This window comes from Alternaria arborescens, assembly GCF_004154835.1.
Source record: "Alternaria arborescens strain FERA 675 chromosome Unknown contig_68, whole genome shotgun sequence".
Lineage (NCBI taxonomy): Eukaryota > Fungi > Ascomycota > Dothideomycetes > Pleosporales > Pleosporaceae > Alternaria > Alternaria arborescens.
The window spans coordinates 24926-47238 of NW_021167923.1; the positions used below are offsets into that span (position 1 = coordinate 24926).

At 50.7% G+C, this 22313-nt stretch overlaps 9 protein-coding genes across 9 annotated transcripts; 5 read left to right on the forward strand and 4 right to left on the reverse strand.

Annotated features, from left to right (window-relative positions):
- Positions 1 to 26: 26 nt before the first annotated feature.
- On the forward strand, positions 27 to 518 carry AA0111_g12152 (hypothetical protein; the record flags this gene model as incomplete). The annotated part of the gene is made up of 1 exon (XM_028646099.1): positions 27 to 518. One exon carries the CDS (start codon positions 27 to 29, stop codon positions 516 to 518), a length of 492 nt encoding a protein of 163 aa, XP_028500232.1.
- A 241-nt stretch (positions 519 to 759) lies between these two features.
- Positions 760 to 1674, reverse strand: AA0111_g12153 (hypothetical protein; the record flags this gene model as incomplete). The annotated part of the gene is made up of 1 exon (XM_028646100.1): positions 760 to 1674. The coding sequence occupies one exon, from the start codon at positions 1672 to 1674 to the stop codon at positions 760 to 762; it is 915 nt and encodes a 304-aa protein (XP_028500233.1).
- Positions 1675 to 4843: 3169 nt separating this feature from the next.
- Positions 4844 to 5620, forward strand: AA0111_g12154 (hypothetical protein; the record flags this gene model as incomplete). Its single annotated transcript, XM_028646101.1, has 1 exon — positions 4844 to 5620. The coding sequence occupies one exon, from the start codon at positions 4844 to 4846 to the stop codon at positions 5618 to 5620; it is 777 nt and encodes a 258-aa protein (XP_028500235.1).
- Positions 5621 to 6421: 801 nt separating this feature from the next.
- On the reverse strand, positions 6422 to 7560 carry AA0111_g12155 (hypothetical protein; the record flags this gene model as incomplete). The annotated part of the gene is made up of 3 exons (XM_028646102.1): positions 6422 to 7023; positions 7077 to 7319; positions 7374 to 7560. The coding sequence occupies 3 exons, from the start codon at positions 7558 to 7560 to the stop codon at positions 6422 to 6424; spliced, it is 1032 nt and encodes a 343-aa protein (XP_028500236.1).
- Positions 7561 to 8084: 524 nt separating this feature from the next.
- Positions 8085 to 9201, reverse strand: AA0111_g12156 (hypothetical protein; the record flags this gene model as incomplete). The annotated part of the gene is made up of 2 exons (XM_028646103.1): positions 8085 to 8933; positions 8998 to 9201. The coding sequence occupies 2 exons, from the start codon at positions 9199 to 9201 to the stop codon at positions 8085 to 8087; spliced, it is 1053 nt and encodes a 350-aa protein (XP_028500258.1).
- A 753-nt stretch (positions 9202 to 9954) lies between these two features.
- On the reverse strand, positions 9955 to 10268 carry AA0111_g12157 (hypothetical protein; the record flags this gene model as incomplete). The annotated part of the gene is made up of 2 exons (XM_028646104.1): positions 9955 to 10134; positions 10185 to 10268. 2 exons carry the CDS (start codon positions 10266 to 10268, stop codon positions 9955 to 9957), a joined length of 264 nt encoding a protein of 87 aa, XP_028500259.1.
- A 586-nt stretch (positions 10269 to 10854) lies between these two features.
- AA0111_g12158 (hypothetical protein) lies at positions 10855 to 11847 on the forward strand (the record flags this gene model as incomplete). The annotated part of the gene is made up of 1 exon (XM_028646105.1): positions 10855 to 11847. One exon carries the CDS (start codon positions 10855 to 10857, stop codon positions 11845 to 11847), a length of 993 nt encoding a protein of 330 aa, XP_028500240.1.
- Positions 11848 to 15413: 3566 nt separating this feature from the next.
- Positions 15414 to 17315, forward strand: AA0111_g12159 (hypothetical protein; the record flags this gene model as incomplete). Its single annotated transcript, XM_028646106.1, has 3 exons — positions 15414 to 15416; positions 15468 to 15552; positions 15604 to 17315. 3 exons carry the CDS (start codon positions 15414 to 15416, stop codon positions 17313 to 17315), a joined length of 1800 nt encoding a protein of 599 aa, XP_028500257.1.
- Positions 17316 to 18778: 1463 nt separating this feature from the next.
- On the forward strand, positions 18779 to 22079 carry AA0111_g12160 (hypothetical protein; the record flags this gene model as incomplete). Its single annotated transcript, XM_028646108.1, has 3 exons — positions 18779 to 20539; positions 20590 to 21864; positions 21921 to 22079. 3 exons carry the CDS (start codon positions 18779 to 18781, stop codon positions 22077 to 22079), a joined length of 3195 nt encoding a protein of 1064 aa, XP_028500251.1.
- Between the last annotated feature and the right edge of the window lie 234 nt (positions 22080 to 22313).

The following is a 22313-nucleotide window of genomic DNA, read 5'->3' on the forward strand; positions in this document are numbered from 1 at the left end:
AAAAGAAAAACTCAAAGCCACACAGCATGAGCACCACTCATCCCAACCAAGAAGAGCTACCTCCAAGCTACCACAATGAAGAAAAAGGCGACCCTCCATCCTATACATCTGTCGCCCGCGCCTTAACCACTCTCTCGGAAGGTGACCCTGATGAAACCATTCCCGTTCCCATGATTACCCGCACAGTCGCCAACTCAATCCACAACTACAACCCCTTCTCCCGTAAACAAGGCGAAGTGAAACAATCCATAATCGTCCGTCAAATGAAGCGCTCGCAGTACCTAGCCCACTATGTTAAAGATGCGGAGGGAAACTTTGTGGGTACGGGAGCTCCGGCACCGGATTCGGGGTTAGTGTTTGTGCCGGGGAAGAGTAGTAGTGAAGAGTTGCTCAAGCAAGCTAATGAGGTGGCGCTGGGGGTGCAGAGGAGGAGGGGGAAGGGGATTGGGAAGTTTGGCATGCCGCAGGATGACAGTAGTAGTGTAATGATGGGAGGTGGGTTTAATGTGGTGGGCTAGTGGAATAAGCGATAAGAGTTCGTAAGAAATACCATATATTTGTCTCATCATACCCCACTTCGTGAGCGAAGTCGTGATTCTACCCGTGTTTGATAAGTAAGGAACATTGTGAACTAGAATCACAGTCGTTGGGCAAAGCCGATCAGCTTGCACGCAAGCATCCGTCAATCCCTCCAGAGTTTTGCGAACTGATCAGTTCTAGACTCGAGTCGCAGCTCGCAAACGTCTCCCTCTCCGGCATCTAGTAGTACCCTTTGTCATCCCATGGACTCCTTCTTTTCGCCCACTCCTCGATCGGCGTCAATTTCACACCGAGCTCTTTTGCTAAGGGTCTCATATCAACATTGAACGGCTCGTCTTCCGCCTCGTTGTAATAAGTATACGCCTTAAACATCTGGCTCACAATTGTATCGGTCTCAAGACCACGCCCCTGCATCGCTTTACCGATCTTGTCGCAGAAGTCTGCGACAGTCTGGTTCTCATAACTCAGCTGCTTGCCCCAGGCTTTCGATAACTTCTCAGTCAGCTGAGACAACATCACGGTCTCAGGACCGCCGATAGGGATATCGCGGCCTGCGAGCTCAGGGTGATCCATCGCTGCCATCATGATCTGGGCGACATCGTGGTGACAGATCCACGATACGCGGAGGTCGGGCTTGTGACAGTAGACAACAGTATTGCGGTCGCGGATGGGAGGTAGGGCCCAGCCTTCGAGCAAATTGTCGAGGTAGACTACAGGCTCGATACTGATTGTTGGTACTGACTCCCGCAACAACCTTCTCATTTCCCTTCGGTCGTCCTGTGCTACAATGCCTTGGGGTTCTTTGGCTACTGGCATACTCGTGTTGAAAAGAATCAACGGAACTTTGGCATTCTTCGCGGCTTCCCCAATGTATCTGGCTGCAGCAATGATGGGCTCTGATTGGTTGAAGGATGTAGACGGGAGGTTGAGAAAGATTCTGTCGGCGCCCTCGAGCACTTTTGCAATGGCATCTCGGTCGGTGAAATCTGCAGCAAATGTCTCCACGGACTTCTCGTCCACCAGAGCGGGTTTGGGGTTGCGGCTTACAGCGACAACTGAGTGACCTGCTCGAGCCAGGACGTGAACTTGATGTCGCCCCTGGACACCAGATGCACCGAAAACAATTACGCGCATTTTACGGATGTTTCGTTTCGATTATTCGATTGCCAGAGTTTGGGTACTTGTCGAAGATGGTGTAATCGTGAGACCCTGTAGCAGCAGGGTCGTTTAGCTACTATGTCTGGTTGTCAAAGCGGATCTTCAAGGGTCGGGTAGTCGTTGGCGAGCCGGGAGGAAACCCGGGAAACATTACCCGCAACGGTCGCTTAAGGGTCTGGGTAGGCGCGTGACGCCTGTTGAACCGTATTAGCGTTTCTGACTCTGGCAAACATTATAACTTCACTTGTCCCGGTAATCGGAGATTCGCCTTGTGGTTTCGTCGGATGTCGGAGTCGGAGTCAGACTGTGCACAGACTAGGTTCGCGCTCACGAACGGCAATCGCTCCCTCGGCCAGGAAACTGTGAACCAATGTGATCTCTGCCCTTCTCCCCTGAAAACCAGTCCGGTACGTTACTGCGGATGTTGGGGTACCTAGAGGTTGAAAAGAGCCTAGTAGCATCTTGACAAGCTCTGGCTATAGTGCGACCTTACATCTATCCTGCGCCCGATTGCGACTTGAGAGCAGCGTTGCGATGAGCACTCTAACTATACGACTACCGCAATGGACATAAATACAGATGTCAACCTCAATAGAATCATATAACTGCCGTAAGACATATGCTGCAAAATTGACTTGTATCTTCGATGCATGAAAGTCGCATCGATGGATCATCGTGAAGGGATACAGTGAAAGAATCAGGAAAATTGAACCATCGCTCGATGGAAGCATCAGATCAAATAGGACAAGTCATGAGAAAGAAGCGGGGTATAGATATGAGGAACTTTGGCGCACATCCTTGTGTCACGCGAGGTAAGAGATAGCCCACAAAAGCAAGGAGAACCCTAAAGCAACAGCGCTGCGTATATGCTGTAGGTACGCAATGAGATCAAACCTCGATTCGAATGCCCGTGACGGGAATAATGCGATGTGTCAATGGCGCAGGTCTAGCGCCTTCCAGAAAGCAGTGTCTACGTTGAGGTTTGGTTACGGTTTTGTCGAAAGTAAAACAGAGGCTAGGCGAACCAAGGTCCAGATAGACGCCGGCGATGCATCTGGAGCGCAAGGGTCCTCTTGCTGCCCGGCACTATCCCTTCTTCCAACAAAGCCATTTTAGTTCGGTCAAACCTCGAGAAGTGAAAGTCTACGTCTTCACTGCTCCATTGTAGTGTTCATGACAACATGTGTCCGACCAAACGAAGGGACAGGGTCGTAAAGTTGTAATCAACGTCGATTCCGATGTTTTGGGTCTTACAAGTTCGGCAGATCTGGGCCCGACAGCTGCATGATGCTCGTTTGCTATTGTACTTACTCCGCGGATCGTTGACGCCTGAAGATGTGATGCAGTGGTGGCACCTAATCTACGGGTAGGGATCTCAGATTCGGCTGCATGTATGGAGATGTGATCGATCGATGCCACGAAAAGCCCTTTTCTATCCCGGAGATTATGGGCTTACTGGAGGCAGTAAAATCATGTATTTTGATTGGGCCACAAGCCTCTTTCCGAACATATGCTTGTCGAGCTCTCCATGTCATTGAACTGGCTTTGCCCACCAGTCTATTACTCGCATAAAGTATTGCGATGAAGAGTTCAGAGTCGACGAAGTTAATCTACAGCCTTGCGATTTGGCACTCTGTTCGTTGTTGTCGGCTAAGAATCGCGGCTCGCAAGGACTTTCTTCTCTTAGGATTAACGATGCATCCCACCACAACCTTGCCTGTTCCGCAGGCCCTGACCCTGGGAATATACTTATGGTCAAGAACGAACGGCCTATCGGAGATTTCGTAGGGGCTCGGAAGACTTGGCCGAGAGGATTCACCAAGCAGAATGACGTCTGCGTAGAGACGTACAGTAACAGTGCAACACCAAACCCAGTAAATGTACTACGAGCTTGAGAGCTAAACTGCCGATATGACACATACGTACATCCGCGGAGGAATATTCCTAAAGCGGCATCGGCATCCTTCTCGAATTTAAATTTGCGCCAATCTTGGTACGACGGACGCGCAAAAGCAACGAGCTCGTGAGCGCATTGAGTTTGAATTTGGAATCTTGTCATCTCTCAGACGTGCGTGTGTGGAGCTGTAGGATTTAGGACCTTTTCTATTCTCGCTTGTCGCTTGCGACTGTGCAGCCGGTTGGGAGACATAATTTCAGGAGCAGTTGATGGGGCTCCAAGGGTATGGTGGCTGGTGGCATAATTGGCGACTCGCATTAGCGGCGGCACGTGGTTCAACGTCGAACATCCACCGAGACGACTAGGGCAGACCACTCAACCGTACCTGATGCAACAGTTGCTGCTCTTGGTTTGGTTGAGAACCTCTGAACAGACACACCGACGTCATGCCGCTGGCTAGTCTTCCCCGCTGCAACGCCAGCGCGCCGTTCCTACCACCACCGAGGGCCCGCTTTCATCTCGTGATCTGATTCGTCGACGGCAGCTGCGCTGCCTAATCGTGTTCGTTGAATTATTTCTTCTCCCACCGCCTCTCAACGCGACTGCTCAGCTAGCGGACGACTCTATGTTAGCATACCCAGCGATGTGATCAATACCAGCCTCGCAAAGCGCGTCTCTTTGCAGTGCCATGCAATGCGACTCTAGTTCTATTGGTCGCGGTATACGCTGCCGCATAGCTATCTCAATCGGCATGTCTTCCGCACCGCCATTGGCTTCCTCGACACACTACAGTACACAGTAGACTTGCGTGCCTAGTACCGGTGCCACGCGTTCGATTCAGCGCACCAGCCGAGACTGCCCCGCTCGGTATCATAACTCCTGGGCAGGGTCATGCCGTCCACGGTTGTGGAAGCCGCCAACCATGGATAAACAGTGAATTATTTCTTTCCCAATAACGTATCTGCTGCCCACATCATTTCAGAATCCCCTTGTATAATTTCAGCCGTTCTGACCCCTCCAGACACGTGGAAATTCCTCAGTACCCTGTGTTATTTCTCAACAAGCCAATCGTACCGTCCGGTGTTGGTTTAAACTACCACATTCAATATTCAGTGCTGATTCTGCGAAGGTGGTAGCGGATCACCCTGAAACACAAGACCTCACAGGCAGAAGATCGTTAACATGAGCTTAGTACTCATGCCTTCTAATCAACATTTTTCCCATATCCCAGACGGGCATACTCCTATAATGCCCGGACAGCAAGGATACCGCGTGTATCATCCAAACCAAGCACAGCTAGGGCAAACACCAGATTCTGCTGGTCACGATCATTACGGGCTTATGTCGAATCTCACTACATCGACCCCACACCATGAGGGACGCGCGGGATACCAGTATATGGGAAGTTATGCGCCGCTCATCCACCAGTCGTCTAACTCACAGCCTTTTGGCTCGAGCGCAGTCGTCAACACGAACTTAACATCGACTGCGAACGCATACCCCGTCGCAGACCACGCTTCGGCGTTCACGCCTTCCAACCGGTCTACAAACTCACACACTACACCAACTATCTCTCCTTCGCAAACCCAGTTCGATGCCAACGATGCGACGCATTTCTACGAAGATACCGATGTCAAAGGGCGACACGACAGTCTTTACCCAAAGGAAGAAGCTGCGTCGCCGATGACAACACCTCCACCAGGGCGACGGAGACCGAGATACCAGTACGCTGAGCCAGGCTCAGCGCGGGCTATATACCTCGAAAAGAATCGCAAAGCTGCTAGCAAATGTCGGACCAAACAAAAACAGGAGCAGGAACAGCTGGTTGAGACATCCCGGGAAGCCGAGCGCAGAAACCGTGTTTTGAAAGCAGAGTTGAATCTGTTGGAGCAGGAGCGACGGCAGTGGCTAGAGCTCGCCAATTCGCATATGAACTGTCCAGATCGAAGGATAGCCATTTATCTGCAAAACCAAGCAGACAAGCTGGGCTCACGACGACAACCAGGCCCTTCACAGCAGAACTAAGATAGTTATCTTGAAAACCTATAATTCCTGTATCACTCGGCGCCGAGGAGAATTTTGCGCTCTAGAGATATTGAGTCTCCTTCGGCGTGAAGGCGGAGAGACGTCGGAGCTCCACCATGCAACTCCAAATTTCGTGCAGCATGATTCGCATGGCAGGCATCGGGATCTTGCATAACCTACGTCACACCTACATGGATAAAAAAGACTATCATCTTTCACGTGCTATGGGATTACTCATACTACCGAACTCAGGCCCCATTGTCCACATTGGTCAAAGGGTTGGGGATGTTTTCCGACGCAAGAGAGTTGGAGTTGGGCCCGCCAATCAAGGCGAAGCTCACATGCTACCGGCGATTGGACCTTGAGCGTCAGCAAGAGCATAATGGCACTGGTTCTTGGGAACGACTAGACTACAGACACAAGGAAGGAGCAGACCCTGTGAATCATCATCATCATGAGGGCTCTCCTTCACATATTTCAATAAACAACATGGCTTTGCCCTGGTGGCGTTGAATGTTCTTCCCCCACTAGAATCAAGATCTTGTGATCGCTGCGCCTATAATGGCTGTGTTTGATATGGTGCTGTCTGCCTGAGAAGTATCTCTAATTTAATGGTTGTATTACGATGGGGCAATTCTTATATGGGAATAACAATATCTGTATAACTCGTTGACATAAATCTATATTACTAAGTCTTGTTCTAAAAGAAATCCCTTGCTTAGCACTCTTCCTGGGTATATCTGGTTGATTAATGAATCCACCTTCATGATGAAGAATCGGTGGTGTCGCTGACAATTCTTCTTAGCCTCGGGGAGGAACCCAGCCACCAGTGCGTACACTACTCTTCGCCTCCCGACTCTCTAGCATGTGTTCCTCATCCGCGCCTGTCGCTGAATCGTGGGAATGTTGGAGCTCAATGGGCGAGCCGCTCCGTAGTCTCTTCTGGTACGCGTCTGTAATTTGACTTGGATGGGTCCAGTTGAATGCCAGCATGACAAAGAACATGAGTGTGGCATCAAAGATATAGAGGTATACCTCATGGCTGAGTAGATATCCTGCGTTCCCTTGGATGTATTCTACGACGCGGAAGATACTTCGCACCATAATGAGAGCGCTTGCGAGGTATAGGGTGTAGAGGTGACGCTTCCAAGGTAGTCCCGATAGACTGGCCCTGGGTACGGTGGATGAGGTGTGTATGCTTGGGCTAGATCTCCGAGATTTGAACAGCGACAACGGACTATAGCGCTTCTTTAGAGGAAGATCTCTAACGAGGCGGTAGTGAAAAACTCCCGACACGACGATGAAAAGGCCGAAGAAGATCAATTGGACGAAAAGACCGCCGATGATGATTTGCTCGCCGGTATGCAAGGCTTCTAGCGTACCCATCGCTTGAATACCGCCGCCTATATCAGACATTAGCTTGCAATCTAATGGCAGCAATGCATCATGTACGTACCTGAGCCTTGCATCAGGAAGCTGAGCACATCTCCTGTGACGAACAACTTCGTGAGCCACTTCTGTCGCACCAGCGAATATCGCTCTCCATCCACCAGCAGGATGATTCGACCTAGTATGATGTAGATAGACGCCGCGAATAGTGCCGGAGCAAGTAGAATGAGCAGCGACTGCATTATAAATGGTCCGAGTGCCCAAACATCATCATGCGAGAGGTAGCGCCCAATAAATCCTATGACCTCGACTGTGTTGTCTCGTCAGCGATGCCGTCTTGGACGCAGGTTACTTCCAGACTTACAAAGACCTCCAACTACGAGAGGTGTGAAGTACCATGTCTTCTTCTTGATGAGTTGGAAAACATGGGCCAAAGTGGTGAGACCGAAAACAACCACAAAAACAATCGCCGCTACTGTTGAGGGAATGTACCGGTAGAGAACGTATGCGTTAGGGTCATCGAGTGCCGGTCGGTATGTGGTGTCGGACATGTTCAGTCGTGATATAAGGAAAGCGATGCGTCTTTGGAATCGATACTCCTACATCTCAAAATGCGTTGTCGAGACATCTTAAAGAACAAACCCACAGCACAATCCTTAGCCTAAGCTAAGAACGCATTGAAGTTGTTGTACGGAATACGCTTCACGAAATACGCTGCCAAGACGTCTTACCCTCTTAGGGAGATTTGGTGGGTCCCGTATCGGCCGTATGGAACTTGCCGGACTAGCCGCAGGACTTGGGACTTAAACGGTGCAGGACCCCTTCCATTATTGGATTTCTCGATTGCTTCGCCTCATTGACATTGCTTCAAATACGCGGCAACTCGCAAGCTATGCCCTTCTTTGAGTCTGCCTGAGTCTCGCAGTGTAGACCCGTTGCTAGCACGACGAACAACCATCAACAGCGCATGGAGGTGGGCTATGCCAGTACAAACACCTGCGCAAGTCCAACAACTGGTGGTATGATATAATGAGCGCGGTGTTAATGGTGCCAAGGTTCTTACCAACTCCGGTCCTCAAGAAGCTGCTGGAGTGGTCGTCGCAGTCCAGGCTTGGGCATGGATGATCTGTTGCGGCCAGTCAAGCCATTTCAGAAGATCCGGTGTCGCCGCCAGCAATTGTTCAGACGCAACGAGAAGCCATTGAGGCCACTTCACTACCCACCATACTGGACGACATTGGGCCAGCAGTGCAGCAAAATGTGTCGTAATGATACAGGTCACTGGATTATGACATGCAAGGAGGTCGAAGAACCGATTGCTCAGCCTAGCAGGCCAAAGAAAGAGCAGGGAATATTCATCACGGTCCGGTGATATGTGCCGAAAGCGCAGCCAGGTTACGTGGAGTTCGTCGATAGCGGTGGAACAGGCTTCTTTATCCTGACTGTCCAGCAGAAGTTCGGTAAGCTCTTTGAGCCGGAGAATCTCTTGGGGGTTCTCTTCCCTTGCAAGCGTGTCCAATGCATCCAAAGCTTCTGGGGGCGCCATGTCCGTCATGTGAGCGAACACAGAGCTATCTTTGATCCGATCCCAGTGAGGAATTACTACAATCTTGATGCCTTGTAGCAGCATAAAGCAATGATGAAGCGCGCGAATGGGGTCTTCGGGACGCTCAAGCTGTGCTGAACCGAAGTTGTAAGTTAGGATGACCGAGGATAGCATAAACATCGGTATCGCCAGCTCAACGTTTGGCGTCTCTAGGTTCTTTCGATAGGTATCTAATGCATGGCTGATATGTGAGTCTGCCTGGAGCAGAAGGTTCTGTCTTTCGCTGGGCGCAAGCAAGGATGCTTTATGAACTGCTGAAAGAGCCAAGAAGCCGCGAAGGAGGAATGGGTACTCGAAGCCCAACTCGATGAACTCGTTCTGCGAATCAAGTTATTATCAGCCTCATAGCCTCCACAAGGCGACAAATAGTGGAGAATCTTACCTGCCAAACGACACTCCGGATTGCAGGGTTTGGATGCAACGACTTTGCGCACGACTTTGTCCAGTGATGCAACAGACGCAGATCAGCGAGTGGCAGTTCGGAATTAGTCGGACTTGCTTCAGGGCTTTCAGCATGATGTGTATCAACGAAAGGTGAGGAGACACCTGGGCTGTTTTGTGGAGATGTTGAGTAGCTGTCTGGCATTGATGGAAAATGGCAATGAATGTCCAAGCGAACACAATTTCCACAGCGGGGGCGCGCTTCATTGCACTATGAAATGTGGTAAGTATAGAGGCGCAGATCATAACATAGAAGCTTCGCAGCCTTCCTGTACTTGTCGCGTTCGGGATCTAAGCTTGAGGGACCATTTGCTGGGTAAAGGCAGCATATCGGATGGTACACTGTGATTGGCTGGAGGACGCAGCGAAAGGATCGAATGTGGACACGTACTTTGGTATGTCTCTGTTTGCATTGGAAGCATCCTTTTCGCGACTTGGTGTGAGTCTTGCGCTTTGCGACGCGCTGTTCCGTCATAGTGGCGATGACGAGTCGGGTGCATGAGTGCAATAGAAAGTTACGATGATTTGGGGCTGGGTTGCGGCTTATGATGACTAATCCGCTAGCGCGGATGCGCTTCCCCGCGGGCCCCTTGGCTCCTTGCACTCTTGATAGCTCCGTGAGGAAGCACGCCTCCTGGACTCAGGATGCGACAGAATCGGCATACCATAAGAAAAGGATATAATCTGCTTATTTGCTCTGCTTGGGAAATCCGAGAACGCCATGTCCGCCTGTGGAAGCCATTCCTATCCCCTTTCTACTTCCACTCTATAACGCCTTCTCAGATCGAACCCGGTGATCCGGGTGATAAGCAGCCCATACAAGGACAACTCAGCTTCCATATTGTCGCCAACGCCTGTTACATCAATCTTCTTCGTCACGGTCCGGTCGCAACATTCCTTAGTTCCAATTTCTGAATTCTGCCTGTGCATCGGCATTGCGCCACCCGATGTTCTCTTTGCTCGCTTCCTCGAGCGCAGTTGGCTTCCTCTTAGCTTGCGCGCCTGTGGGCGAGGGCTTCCTTGACCTTGGTTGACTGGTAAAACGCTTGTCGAGGGCCGCCTGCTGCTTTGCGCGCATCTTTAGACATATCAATAATGTAACATAGGCTGAGCGATCATGAAAATTACCTCAGCTTGCCTTTGTGAGCGCTCTTCCTGGCTGAGTTGCGGCTCTGGGGGTTGATCTGCTGCTTGAGACTGGCTTTGACCCATGGCTGCGGGAAAGATTTAGTAACGAAAGGCCGATGAAGGGCTAGAGCTTCACAGAGTGAGACAGTCTTGAAGCAAGCTCGATTACGTTCCTCTGGCTACTAAGGTGCATGTGAGTGTTGGGTGTTGGTTATATGTTCATAAACTCAGGCCACCCGCGGCACGGTCGTTAGGCAACGACGCTACCGTCTGGCACGGCAATGTCTCAAGGCGCATTTGAGCCAGGGAGTTTGCGACGTGCCCGAAATACATTCTCTCCAGGCTGTGCAATCTTGGCAAGACTCGGTATGGTCGTTGCGCACTTCGTGGGGTAAAAGGGTAGACGAAAATACTTGACAGGATTATACTTTCTTAGCTTTTATCGGTAGTCGGGAAAGCTTTAGTATCACTTATGTCATCTGTGCTATAGCGGTTGTAAGAGTCTCGTACATGATAAACTACAATGTCATTGCACGGTCGAATCGTTGGAGAACCATGGTACCACTCTGAGTCAATCGCGTTCGTTATATAAGACCACTCTTCGCATCATCGCTTTCACCCACTACAATCGTATCAACAAGCAAGTCACCACTTTGTTGGTGTTCTCATCATGTTCGACGGGCACAATCCGTATCGATGTATCGGAAAAGGCTTTTGCGGCAGCGTTTGGATCGCCGAGGAAGACAGCACAAGCGTCGTCAAGCGCGAGGACGGAGGCCCTGGACGATCGATCACGAACGACTACAACATGCATCTCAAGATCAGTCAGAGCATTGAACAACACCCGGCTTCTATGCCGCTCGCAATACCTCAATTTTATCAGCTTATCCAGCCGAGCGACCTGTCCTGGTGGGATCTGTGTCTCCATCGCTTCCCGACTGGCTATGAAGAGTGCAGAGCGCTCATATCGGAAAGAATCCCCAAAGTACCCCGATCAGTCAGCGACAAGATCGTAGATCTATCTCTGCCTGGAAATCCACCGATCGCTGCCTTTGTGAAGGGTAATAACGATGATGGTGACTGTCTCATTCGACCCTACCTAGGCCGGCGGAAGGGGAATAGATTGACAAGCACATCGCGTTTCCTGCGTTTCAGCCTCCGAAACGTTGCGTTGCATATCAACCAAATGGAAGACCTTGGCCTCGATATTGTTGCTTATGCGATGACTATGGCGGATGCGCTTGCTTTGATGTACTGGGGTGCTGGAGTCGACGTGGACGATGTCGAATTTGTTCTTGCGCCTCCCAGATCCATGTCATCGCCAACCTTCCTACCAGAGTATCTCGGCGAGCATGTCATGTGGATTCTGGACTTCGATCGTGTGAAGCATATGTCTATGGATGAAGATGGGCTGGAGCAAGCGTGTGCTGCATTCTTCAGAAACGATCCTTACTACCCCCGACCAGGTGGCACTGAGGCAGCTGACGACGAGCTTTGGGAGGCTTTCAAGGCGAGATTCTTGAAGACAAGCTTGGAAGTATTGGGAGACGGAAGTCCTCATCTAGATCTTCCGCAGAAGCTGATGGGAAGGATTGAGCAGGAAGGGCATAGGAGGTGGGCGAGGAAAGAAAGGGTCGAGAGGTTTAGTAGTCATATCGAATGAGGCTACAGTAAGGAGAGAGTGACGTATGACAGTAGCGTCTGGTGCAGTTCAACATGAAGTATAGAAGATTCATAAACCATACTGTAGAACAGTGATATCTGTGCGTTGCGTGACATTCAAGAAAAGAGCCCATGATCTTGGAATACCCTACAGATCTCATAGTAGCCATTCCTTTGAGCAACAGCGAATATCTTGCGTACTTCCAGAGCGCCCAAAGCAGGGATACTGGGTCCCAAGAGCGACTTAACACATTCCAGTTGTCTTGCGGACGTTGCTAAAGACAATGGAGTTTGTCCTGTGTTCGTGGGTATAGAGAGGTCGGCTATGCTACGAAGGTGATTCACGATTCGCAGACGCCCATTTCGTGCTGCGGCAGCGACTGGGGTGAATCCCTCGTTGTCTTGCCGGTCTATTGATGGATTGCCCCTATACAAGAGTTCCAGGATGTCAAGATGCCCGTTGGATGCCGCATACCAAAAAGGGCTACGTCCGCAGAGATCTGGCATATCGTACTGGCAATCGCTCAGGTACTCAACAATGTTTTTTTGCCCTCGCATGGCTGCAAGACCAATAGCGGTACAAAACCAGCCGTCCTCCAAGGCCGTAGTATGTGGGTGGGTGTCACGGTAGCTTCGAAAGAGCTTGATAATGTGGAGATGTCCAAAATAGGTAGCCCAGAGCAATGGTGACCGACGCGAATCATCTGCACTAGTATCATATCGGCTGTCCTCATAGACATGAGATCTCGATTCCGCCCTCCAAATAGTCCTACAGGCCTCGAGGTCTCCGGATATTACCGCAATGTCTAATGGATACAGACCGTTGTCCGCTTTCACACTAGGGTCGACGTTGGCTCGGACAAGTTGTTGTATGCGGTCGTGGTTTCGTTCACAGCAAGCAAGATACAAGCTTGATCGCGAAAGAACGTCAACACTCTATCTGTCACTGGGTCGCCATTGCCCTAAGACCTTCGCATCATACAAGATGTGGGATACGGATCTACCAAGGCAATCTGGGTCATTGCTTTGGTATAACCGCGATGCAACCATGGGTATTCTAGCGAACGCACATGGAATAAAGAACTGCGAGGACTTTAGGCAACTTGGCACCTGGAATTGCAGTCGATCGAGAAGTCGGCGGGCCGCCAACAGAAAACCATCTCTGTACAGCAGGAATGGTTCAGCATTGTCGGTGAGCAAACCAGGCTGGTCGCGGAAAAGCTTGATTTGTAGCACATGCGAAAGACCTGGGTAATCACAAGTACTCCATGAGGTTGTTTTTCGGATGGCAATCGTCAGTGCAGCATGATCGTCGGTCCAATTAGCTGATTTTGCGACGTGCTTGTTTCCCAGAGCAGCTTGGGCATTGGAAAGACTAGGTCCAGCTTCCAAGTCGAGCGCACTTGACACGAGTCTGTCAGCGAAAGTGTGCAATTCGTCCACGCAACTCTGTACTTTCGGCATACAGCCTCGTGGATTTGAATATCGCGTGTCGTGTATAAATGGCTTGGTCATCACAGTGGCTATTGTAATCAATTCTTCAATAGCCATGGTGATAACTTCAGCTATTGACAGAAGCAAGACGCTACAAACTGTTAGCAAACAAAAGACCGATATCATCAGCTCTAAGCTACGCACGCCTCTCGTGTCTTGGTTGTTGCAGCATTCCCTCGAGAACATTCAGGTTCTGGCCCATGGTATGAGTTCCCAGCAGGAGCATCTTTTGAAGCTATTTGACGGAACTCGGCCAGCCGGTGTTCGCTGCGTACGGGAGAAACCACGGAGGGTCTGCTGCGTCGGACGGTCATTTGCGCCTCTGAGCACGGGTGCTCCTGAGCTTTGCACCTATCGCATCTTTCTGCAGGCCACGCACGTCGTACTGGGAGACACTATGTTTGTTAGACCACCCCTTGTCGGAACATGACCACGAGCATCTTACCCTCTTCTTGTCCTTGCGGCATCTATCGCACTTTGGTCGGGTCCGACCGGTAGTAGACATCACGCAGCTAAGCCCTGGTTGTAGGGAGAGATTGAAGAGCCTGTATGGAATGATTACCATTCTGTGAGATTTAAGTGAGTTCAGTGTTCACTGGGCTCAGAAATACCGGTGTCAGTATGTATGCTTAAAGTCCTTCGATGCAAGGAACGGCCAATCAAGTGGTGTCGCTTCTTCACCGGCCAATGGCGCATGTCACGCGGATGCAGACACCCTTCCCCGCGTCAGCCATACGTCGGTTGGCATTGCAGCAAAAAGTGGCTTCGACTGGAAATTTCGTCCACCAATGTCGCAATACGAGCAGTAAGCGTAGATCCACAAACTTGCGACGCCGGAGATAGCCTTGGTCATGATAGTGTTCTTACCAGCAATCAGTGTCCAATAGCGCACTTCGGAAGGATAATGCGTATCCGCGATGCGCGACGGATGAAACCTGATTAAATCCTCACATAGCCTCACGATGTGTCTACCCAATAGCGCATTGAAGTTGTTGTCGCCGCAATGTTTTGAACGTATGTCGCAAATTCACAGATACTCGAAGCTCCACACACCGCAGAACCCAGACGTCTTCCAATGCACTTGTGAATGCAGTGACGAGAACGCAGATGCGTCGTATCGAATCTCTGAATGGTATAAATAGTCGTCTCTGGCGAGGTGTAAATCAGATCAAGGATCAAACTCCCCAGTAATCACTGAATAAATCTTTCTATCAGACATCTCATCGCTTGTTCCATCTAGTATTGGAGTCATTGACGTCGCACCCTCAGCGACCGAAGTCAGCATTATGGATGTCATTTTGCGGTCTAGTTCGGCGGATACTGAGCTCGGCTTCGATATAATCGGAACCTATCTCGCAGCGACAACGGCGGTAATTGGATTCCTTGCTCTTGCTGGTACTGTTCTGCGCCAGCGTCGGCGGGCTGTTGCGACCGATACCTATGAACTCGATGCTACGACAGCATAGCCTGTAAGCTGAGATTGAGAGCGACAGTCATGTCCAGCGTACTGATCTTCTCGAATTCCAGATATCTCCGTCGTCGCTGGTGGTTTGGCGAGGAATAAGTTAGGGTATAGAAATAGCTGGACACGTTGGCCTCTGAAGGGTGGCATAAGCTTGGATCGCAAAGGGGGTTTCGAGTATCTTATCTTCTTTTTGGTTGTTTTGGAACAAAACCTATTTAGAAGAAGAGCTCTTGCAGACTCCGAGTATACAATAAGACCAGACCAGGTGTGGCATGCCTAATGACAATGACAGATGAACCAGGCAATGTCGGGTAGGTTGTTAAAGAAACAGCAAGGACTTGCATTGTTACCCAGAGAAAATGTCGTTATATCAGTGCCTTAGTGTGTGTGGCTGTGTAGTGTGTGGCAAGCAAAAAGGTTGGTGTTGTGGCGGGGAATGGTGAGGGTCTGGGCAGGAACCGGAAGCTTAGCGCATAATCCGTGCAGGGTGACGTACCCACCTTTCGGTCGCGCCTGCCCGCCTAGAGGCAGCATCCCTCGCGCCTCGACTCTCGCCATGTGCCAACACGGAATATTGCTCCCATACACAACAGACGATTGCCGGAATCATGGTGCGCATAAAAGGGAAATAACATCGTGGACATTCGAACTGATGACCGCAGGCATCGCTACTGCGACAACTTGTAGCCGGGCCTCGCGCCAGGCATGCTGAAGCCGGCCTCGATCTGTGCTATGTGACAGACAACAGTACAGCCGCTCCACGACTCGCAGCTTTGTTCGCGCTCTGACACCAGCCAGTAATCGCTACATCAGGCCCCAGCGGCACTTACCCCCAGCGCGCGTATCGCAACCCGCTCGATGCACTCGTCAAGTTTCTCGACTCCAAACATGGCGAAGACTGGGCTATATGGGAGTTTCGCGCCGAAGGGACGGGCTACCCAGACTCGGAGGTCTACAATCGCGTCTACCACTACCCTTTTCCCGACCATCATCCGCCGCCTTTCGCCCTCATACCAAATATCATGGCCAGCATGCGCAACTGGCTGCACGAGAAGAAGGGTAGGGTCGTCGTAGTACACTGCAAAGCCGGGAAGGGGCGGTCGGGCACTGCTAGTTGCAGTTATCTGATCAGCGAGGAAGGCTGGCCGGTGCACAAGGCTCTGGACCGCTTCACTGAGCGGCGCATGCGGCCGAACATGGGCAAAGGCGTCAGTATTCCCAGTCAACTGCGCTGGATAGACTACGTGGACCGCTGGGCGAAGCACGGCAAGATATATGTAGAGCGACAGGTGGAGATTCTCGAAGTGCACTGCTGGGGCCTTAGAGACGGCGTCAAGATCCAAGTCGAGGGCTTCGTCGAGGACGGCAAGCTCATCAAGAACTTCCATACCTTCACACGCGACGAGAGAGAGATTGTACGGGGTGAGGTCAAGACTACCGGCATGGCACAGGCGGTGCAAGAGGTCATGTACAAGAACGGCTTTGGCCCGTCAAAGACAAGCGAAAGCTCCAAGAATGCTTCCACATCCTCCCTGGAACAGCAGAACAACATCGATGGCACCACTGCCGAGCCGAGAGCATCGCGCGAGAGCCTGCCAATGGGCACCGGCGATGTCGTCTTCCGTCCGTCCAAGCGTGTAGTCCTTCCCACCAATGATGTCAACATCGACGTCGAGCGCCGCAACAAAGCTGCCTTCGACCTGACTATGGTCACCGCTGTCGCGCACGTCTGGTTCAACACATATTTTGAAGGCAATGGCCCTGAGCAAAACGGCAACGTTGACCAGTCCGGCATCTTCGAGATTGCATGGGAGGCCATGGACGGCATCAAAGGCTCATCGCGGAAAGGCACACAAGCTTTCGAGCGCATAGCAGTAGTCTGGCGCGCGCTTTCTAGCGACGAAGGTCGACCTGGTGTTGTCATCACAGAACCGAAAGAGGGAGAGCCGGTCTCACAAGCGAAACCCGCGGATTGGAGGGGTACTAAGGGGGTGGAGCCGTCCGAAGACAAAGATCTAGGTGTTCGTACAGCCAGTCCACCCAACGCTGATTCAGACATCAGCCGAGCAAATAGCGTCCGAAGCGAGAACAAGAATAACCCCAACATCGTCAACGCTCCTGGGCGAAGAGATAGTGGAGACAGTGACACCAAGGATGTCCGATCACATGGTCCAAATGGGGAAGAAGTTTTGACAGAGCCAAAAGGTTCCCTCGCAAGTACAGAGGCTAGCGGTAGTGGGCCAACAGCGCCAGCCTCGCACCCCACACTATCAGATCGCCTAGATAACTCTAGCAATGCTGCTAGTGACTCGCAGGCCATCGACCAACCTACTGGGTCACACAAGAGCGGGGGTCATGTTAGTGGAGTTGCGGAGAGCCTCAAGTATCATATCTCAGGAGCAGCTCACACCAACGATCTACCAGATGGAAAGCCTGAGAGTGAAATGAAGGATGCGAAGGAGCACGGATTGGGACACATGACTTTTGGCAAGAAGAAGTCAAGTTCGTGAGTGCTTGTATCGTTGCAGCGACGGCAGAACTCGTGCATTGCATCGATAGAGCTGCATATGGCTTCGGGGAACGCGGGGCGTTATTTGGAGAATTTGCATGACAGATTAGGAAGCTTGCGTTTGGCGCCTGGTCAGCGTATCACATGTGTGCACGAAGCGTGTCTGGCGCATGTTGCATGGTGCCGTATGCATTGATGGGGCGTTGTAAAACGCGATTCTTTCGTTGTCAGACACTGCTTTGGTCCTGTACGAGTCTCTAAGAATTGAGGTTGGCTTCGCTGTTTCCCAGATATACCATTTGTCTTCCAGCCATTAGAGAATGCTAGATACTTCCGATGAAAGCTCCCTTATCACAGTGGCGCTCATTGCATATGCGAATCTACCACATATATTGGGAAAGAGTGAGGCGAGCTGTCGAGGTGCTCGCTAATGCACCCGGCGCACTCCTTCCGCCATCTGGCCACTGACCATGATACACGAACCACCATCACCGCTGCAGCTCAGCATGGTAGCACAGCATCAATCGTCGAGCCATTTTGGCAAGACGCGTGTGCGCCGCGATGACAAGGTAGTACTGCGGCACCGGCAGCGCAGCGCAGACTGATGTAGATGACAGCCGCAGCGCCACCGAGCTACTGCAGTATAAGAGCGGTACGCAGTCACGACGGATGTGTGTCGAGACTTTCGCCCAAGGCTTCGAGCACTAGAGGTGCATATTCCTTTCGGACGCTTGATTGGAATCGGGGAAAGCGAGCGCATCCACACACAGGCATACACACCTGCGAGGCTGAAGTCTTTGTCAGACGAGGCTGAGCTACGCTTCACCATAACATTGGTTACCTACTCACCGGTCGCGATATCACCATCTTCTCAGCCGATCTATGCACCATAACTTGTACGGGCCAATACCTTGACGAAACGTTTCTCGCTCAGGAAGGTCGCCCGCTAGGCAGCAGATTCGGATCACAGTGTTCACCAGGTATGTGAGGCTTCCACTCCAGAATAACCTGGTGTGTATATGGAAGTAAACGGTATAGCTAAGCACATCCGCTCCCAACAATATCAGCTTTGTTGAGTTCGGCTAGGCAGAACTCGCCATTTACCAGATCCGCAGTAAGTCACTGCGGGGTAATTGAGGAGGGTATTACAGAAGGCTGTAGCCTGGCAATAGTGTTGGGTGGGATAGAGATCTGATTAGCAAGTGCTGTGGGTCGGATACAGAAACAGAGCGAGGTCAGGCCTCACTTGCGGCTCTGCTTGTGGATAAAAGGTGTGAGACACAGGTCCCCCACTTTCCTCTCCTTGCTCCGAGACTGTCTTCCCTGTAACTGCTTTTTGTTGCATACATCTCGAAACTCAGCTCTGAGTGTTGGAAATTCGTCCACAACTTCACACCACACAATACGTTCAGTGGACAAGATATAAAACAAAGCTAGCCTCACAAACCGGCAAGTTTGACACTCATGAACGACCCAGAAACGTCCAAGGAGTCTTCCGATATCCCTCCGTTACCTGAAACGGCAAACAAAAAGCTTTCCGACACCTCTTCATCTTCACCAGTCATTGTAGCGACACCATCAGTAACTTCCGATCCAGACGATCTTACTCTACACAAGCGAAGGATGGATTCATCACAGGAGATTATAGAGACTCAAACCATTGACAAAGGCCAGACGACAGAACAGAAGCAGAGTTCTGTTTCTCCATCTGAAATCGAAAAGCCAGTAGTTGACGTGGTTATTGCAAAGAAAAAGACAGACAGACAGAAGAAGCACGTATCAAAGAAGTCGAGACAGAAAGCTGACGAGAGCTCTGTGTCTGACGTTAGTGACTCTGATAGCAGTACGGAGTCTGAGGACAGTAGCGAGGACGAGAGGGCTAAGGGCAAGAAGAAGCGCAAGTTAGCTGCGAAGCGAGCGGCAGCGAAGAAGAAGAAGCAGAAGGCAAAGGCGAAAGCTAAGAAGAGCAAGAGTAGAAAGCACAATACCGTGAGCGAGGATGAAACCTCATCTGATTTTTCCGATTCTAGTTCCGACTCTGAATCTGAGGATGATGATAAGAAGAGGCGACGCAAAGCTTTGAAAGCGAAAGCCAGGAAGAAGAAAAACAACAAGCTCGAAAGTTCCAGCGATGACAGCGCCTCAGATACTTCGAGCTCCTCTAGCAGCGATTCTGATTCTGAAGACGAAAAGTCGAAACGCAAGCGAGCGAAAGCGAAGGCAAAGCGGAAGGCTAAGAAGGCAAAGAAGGTTGATAGCTCTGCATCATCATCAGAATCGTCAACATCCGATGATGATACTCCCGTACCACCAACTCCTCCCCCGGAACCTCCACTTCCGGGAGACGATCTCGACACCCAGGTGGCCAAAGTCAGTGGTATCCTCAGCAATCTTCAGGCTCAAAAGGCTTCTCTTAACGCAGCCGCAGCCGCAGCAGCCGTATCGACTACAAAACTTGAAAAGCCAGTCAAGAAGAATGTCCTTGAATTCAAGCGTGTCGATCAAGTTTTTGATATGAAGATTCGTGATTGGAAACTTGTTGAAAGTAATTCTGATCAGAAAGATGAGTTTGACTGCGTATTCACGGTACGGAGGAGACTCAACTGGGAAGGCAAGTATCAAGAGACTCAACTAGACATCAAGTCTAAGCTACTTCGCAATGCACTTCAAGAAGTGTTCAAGGATTGCAAGAGCATCAGTCTTGTGGAAGATACACCGCAGATTGATCCTCACACACTTTTTCACTACTACGAGGAGCTGAAGACCTTCATCAAGAAGACTCTCAAACCAAAGCTGAAGAAGGCGAAGAAGGCGAAGAAGACGAAGGATCAGAAGCGCCTCAAGCAGCAGATTGCGCAATGCAAACTTCTCCTGAGCTATATTGATGAAGATTACTCCGCGACACGCAAAGCGCTGCGACCGATGCTCAAAGCAGGTACGATCACTTATGATCTCGTATGGGCCTTGTTCAAACCGAACACTATCGCCTATACACCGACATACCACAACAAAGATGACCCTCGCTGCTTCAAGGTTGATACCGCGTACGAATACGAGAGCTGGATGACAGGAATCAAATCCTGGTATGTAGACGGCAAGTACCTGGAGTACGACGGAAAGTCTTTCGGTCTCGGAGACCACCAGATCACGATCCAGGCCTTCAAGGGCCACAAGAAGATTACTAGCCTCTCTGCATATCCGTTGAAGTACCACAAAGATCCGGAGGTAAGTAGACGACCGACCAATTTGAAGCACCCTGACTAATGATTACCCAGGGTATCAAGAATCAACTCATCGAGCGGGGCAAGAAGTTCGTCGCTCTTCAAGGTATGAACTTTCGCTTACAAAAGGGTATCGCGTACATGAAGCACAAGAACAACATCATCCGCTTCATCATTAATGGCCGCGTCATGGTTGATCCGGCTATCTTCCGCCGCATCAATCCCAACTATCCGCTCTCTTACCTCAAGCAAGATGAGCTAGCCCAGAACGAGGAGAATGGCGAATGTGATGACGAAGAGAGCGACGAAGATTGCTGCTGTGGATCTGACGAAGATGAAGAGAAAGAAGAGCAAGACAAGATGCGTATCGTCATGTGGAGAGACAAGAAAGGCAAGAAACACCCCATCCGTGTGCCACAAAGCGTGGTCGACAAGGAGAAGGGTGACAGTCCAGACAATTCGATCGAGACAGACGCGGACGGCAATGAGATCAAGCAGCAGGTCTTTACTGAAGAGGAGTTGATCATCGCGTCGCCAGTCGTGCTTGGATTTGCCTTTTCCGAAAAACTCTGGCTCGAGTTTTCGCTCTCTGGAATTGACAAGATCAAGTGGAATGCTGAGGCCTTTGACAGTCTCGTCTTGCCTAGTCGGATCAAGCAGAATCTGAAAGGCTTGGTCTCGTCGCACCGCTTCAATGCTGCGAAGACGATCGACGACGTGATCCAAGGCAAGGGTAAGGGCCTCAATGTTGTGTTACACGGACCACCGGGTGTTGGAAAGACATTGACTGGCGAATCTATCGCTGAATACCTGAAGTGTCCGCTTTATGCCGTCTCGGCAGGCGAGCTGGGTACCAACAGTCGGTCACTCGAGACGGATCTCAATCGCATCATGGATATTACGCACTCATGGGGCGCTATCCTTCTCCTTGACGAAGCAGATGTCTTCCTCGAAGCGCGTCAACCTCACGATATCCATCGTAACAGCCTCGTGTCTGTCTTCTTGCGTCTGACGGAGTACTACCAAGGCATCCTCTTCTTGACAACCAATCGTGTTGAGACATTTGACGAAGCTTTCCAGAGCAGGATTCACATGGGTATCCGGTACGAGAATCTACAGGCCAAGGCGAGGAAGAAGATCTGGCAGCATCATGTTGGTAAAGTGGAGCAGATGGGTCGGGAAGCCGAGGCGGAGAAGAAGAAGAGCAAGAACAGCGCCAAAGAAAGTGGGGAAGTGAAGACAAAGGTAGAGAAGATTGAGGAGGTGATGAAGCCGTTCATGGAAGCGGACTTTGACGAGCTAAGTAAGAAGAGCATGAATGGTCGACAGGTACGTCTTCTGGTTACACGGAAAATATAGGAAGGTCAACTAACACATAATCGCAGATCAAGAACACGGTCAAAACGTCGCAATCGATCGCGCTCTCGGAGAAGTCAGTGTTCAGCATGGAACATGTCAAGCGTGTGCTCGAGGTCGCTGAGGCGTTCGAGGATGACATGCGTGGCGGCAAGGGCTACCGCGATGCGATGAGGCAGTACACTTGATGCAGGTATTTCTATTGGCGGTGTAAGTCGACTCCAAAGTCGACGGAAGATATACTATTTGGCTGAATGTTCGAGCAACGGCTTTTCTCTTTTGTTTATACGTCTCATCTTGTACTTGGTCTGGTAAATATCGAACACATATTCGAATGACCTTGCTATCCATCGAAAGTGTTGCTCGTGACAAGTCTGCGTGGTTACATTTGAGGTGGTTTCGGGGAGTGTGTCAGCCACGAT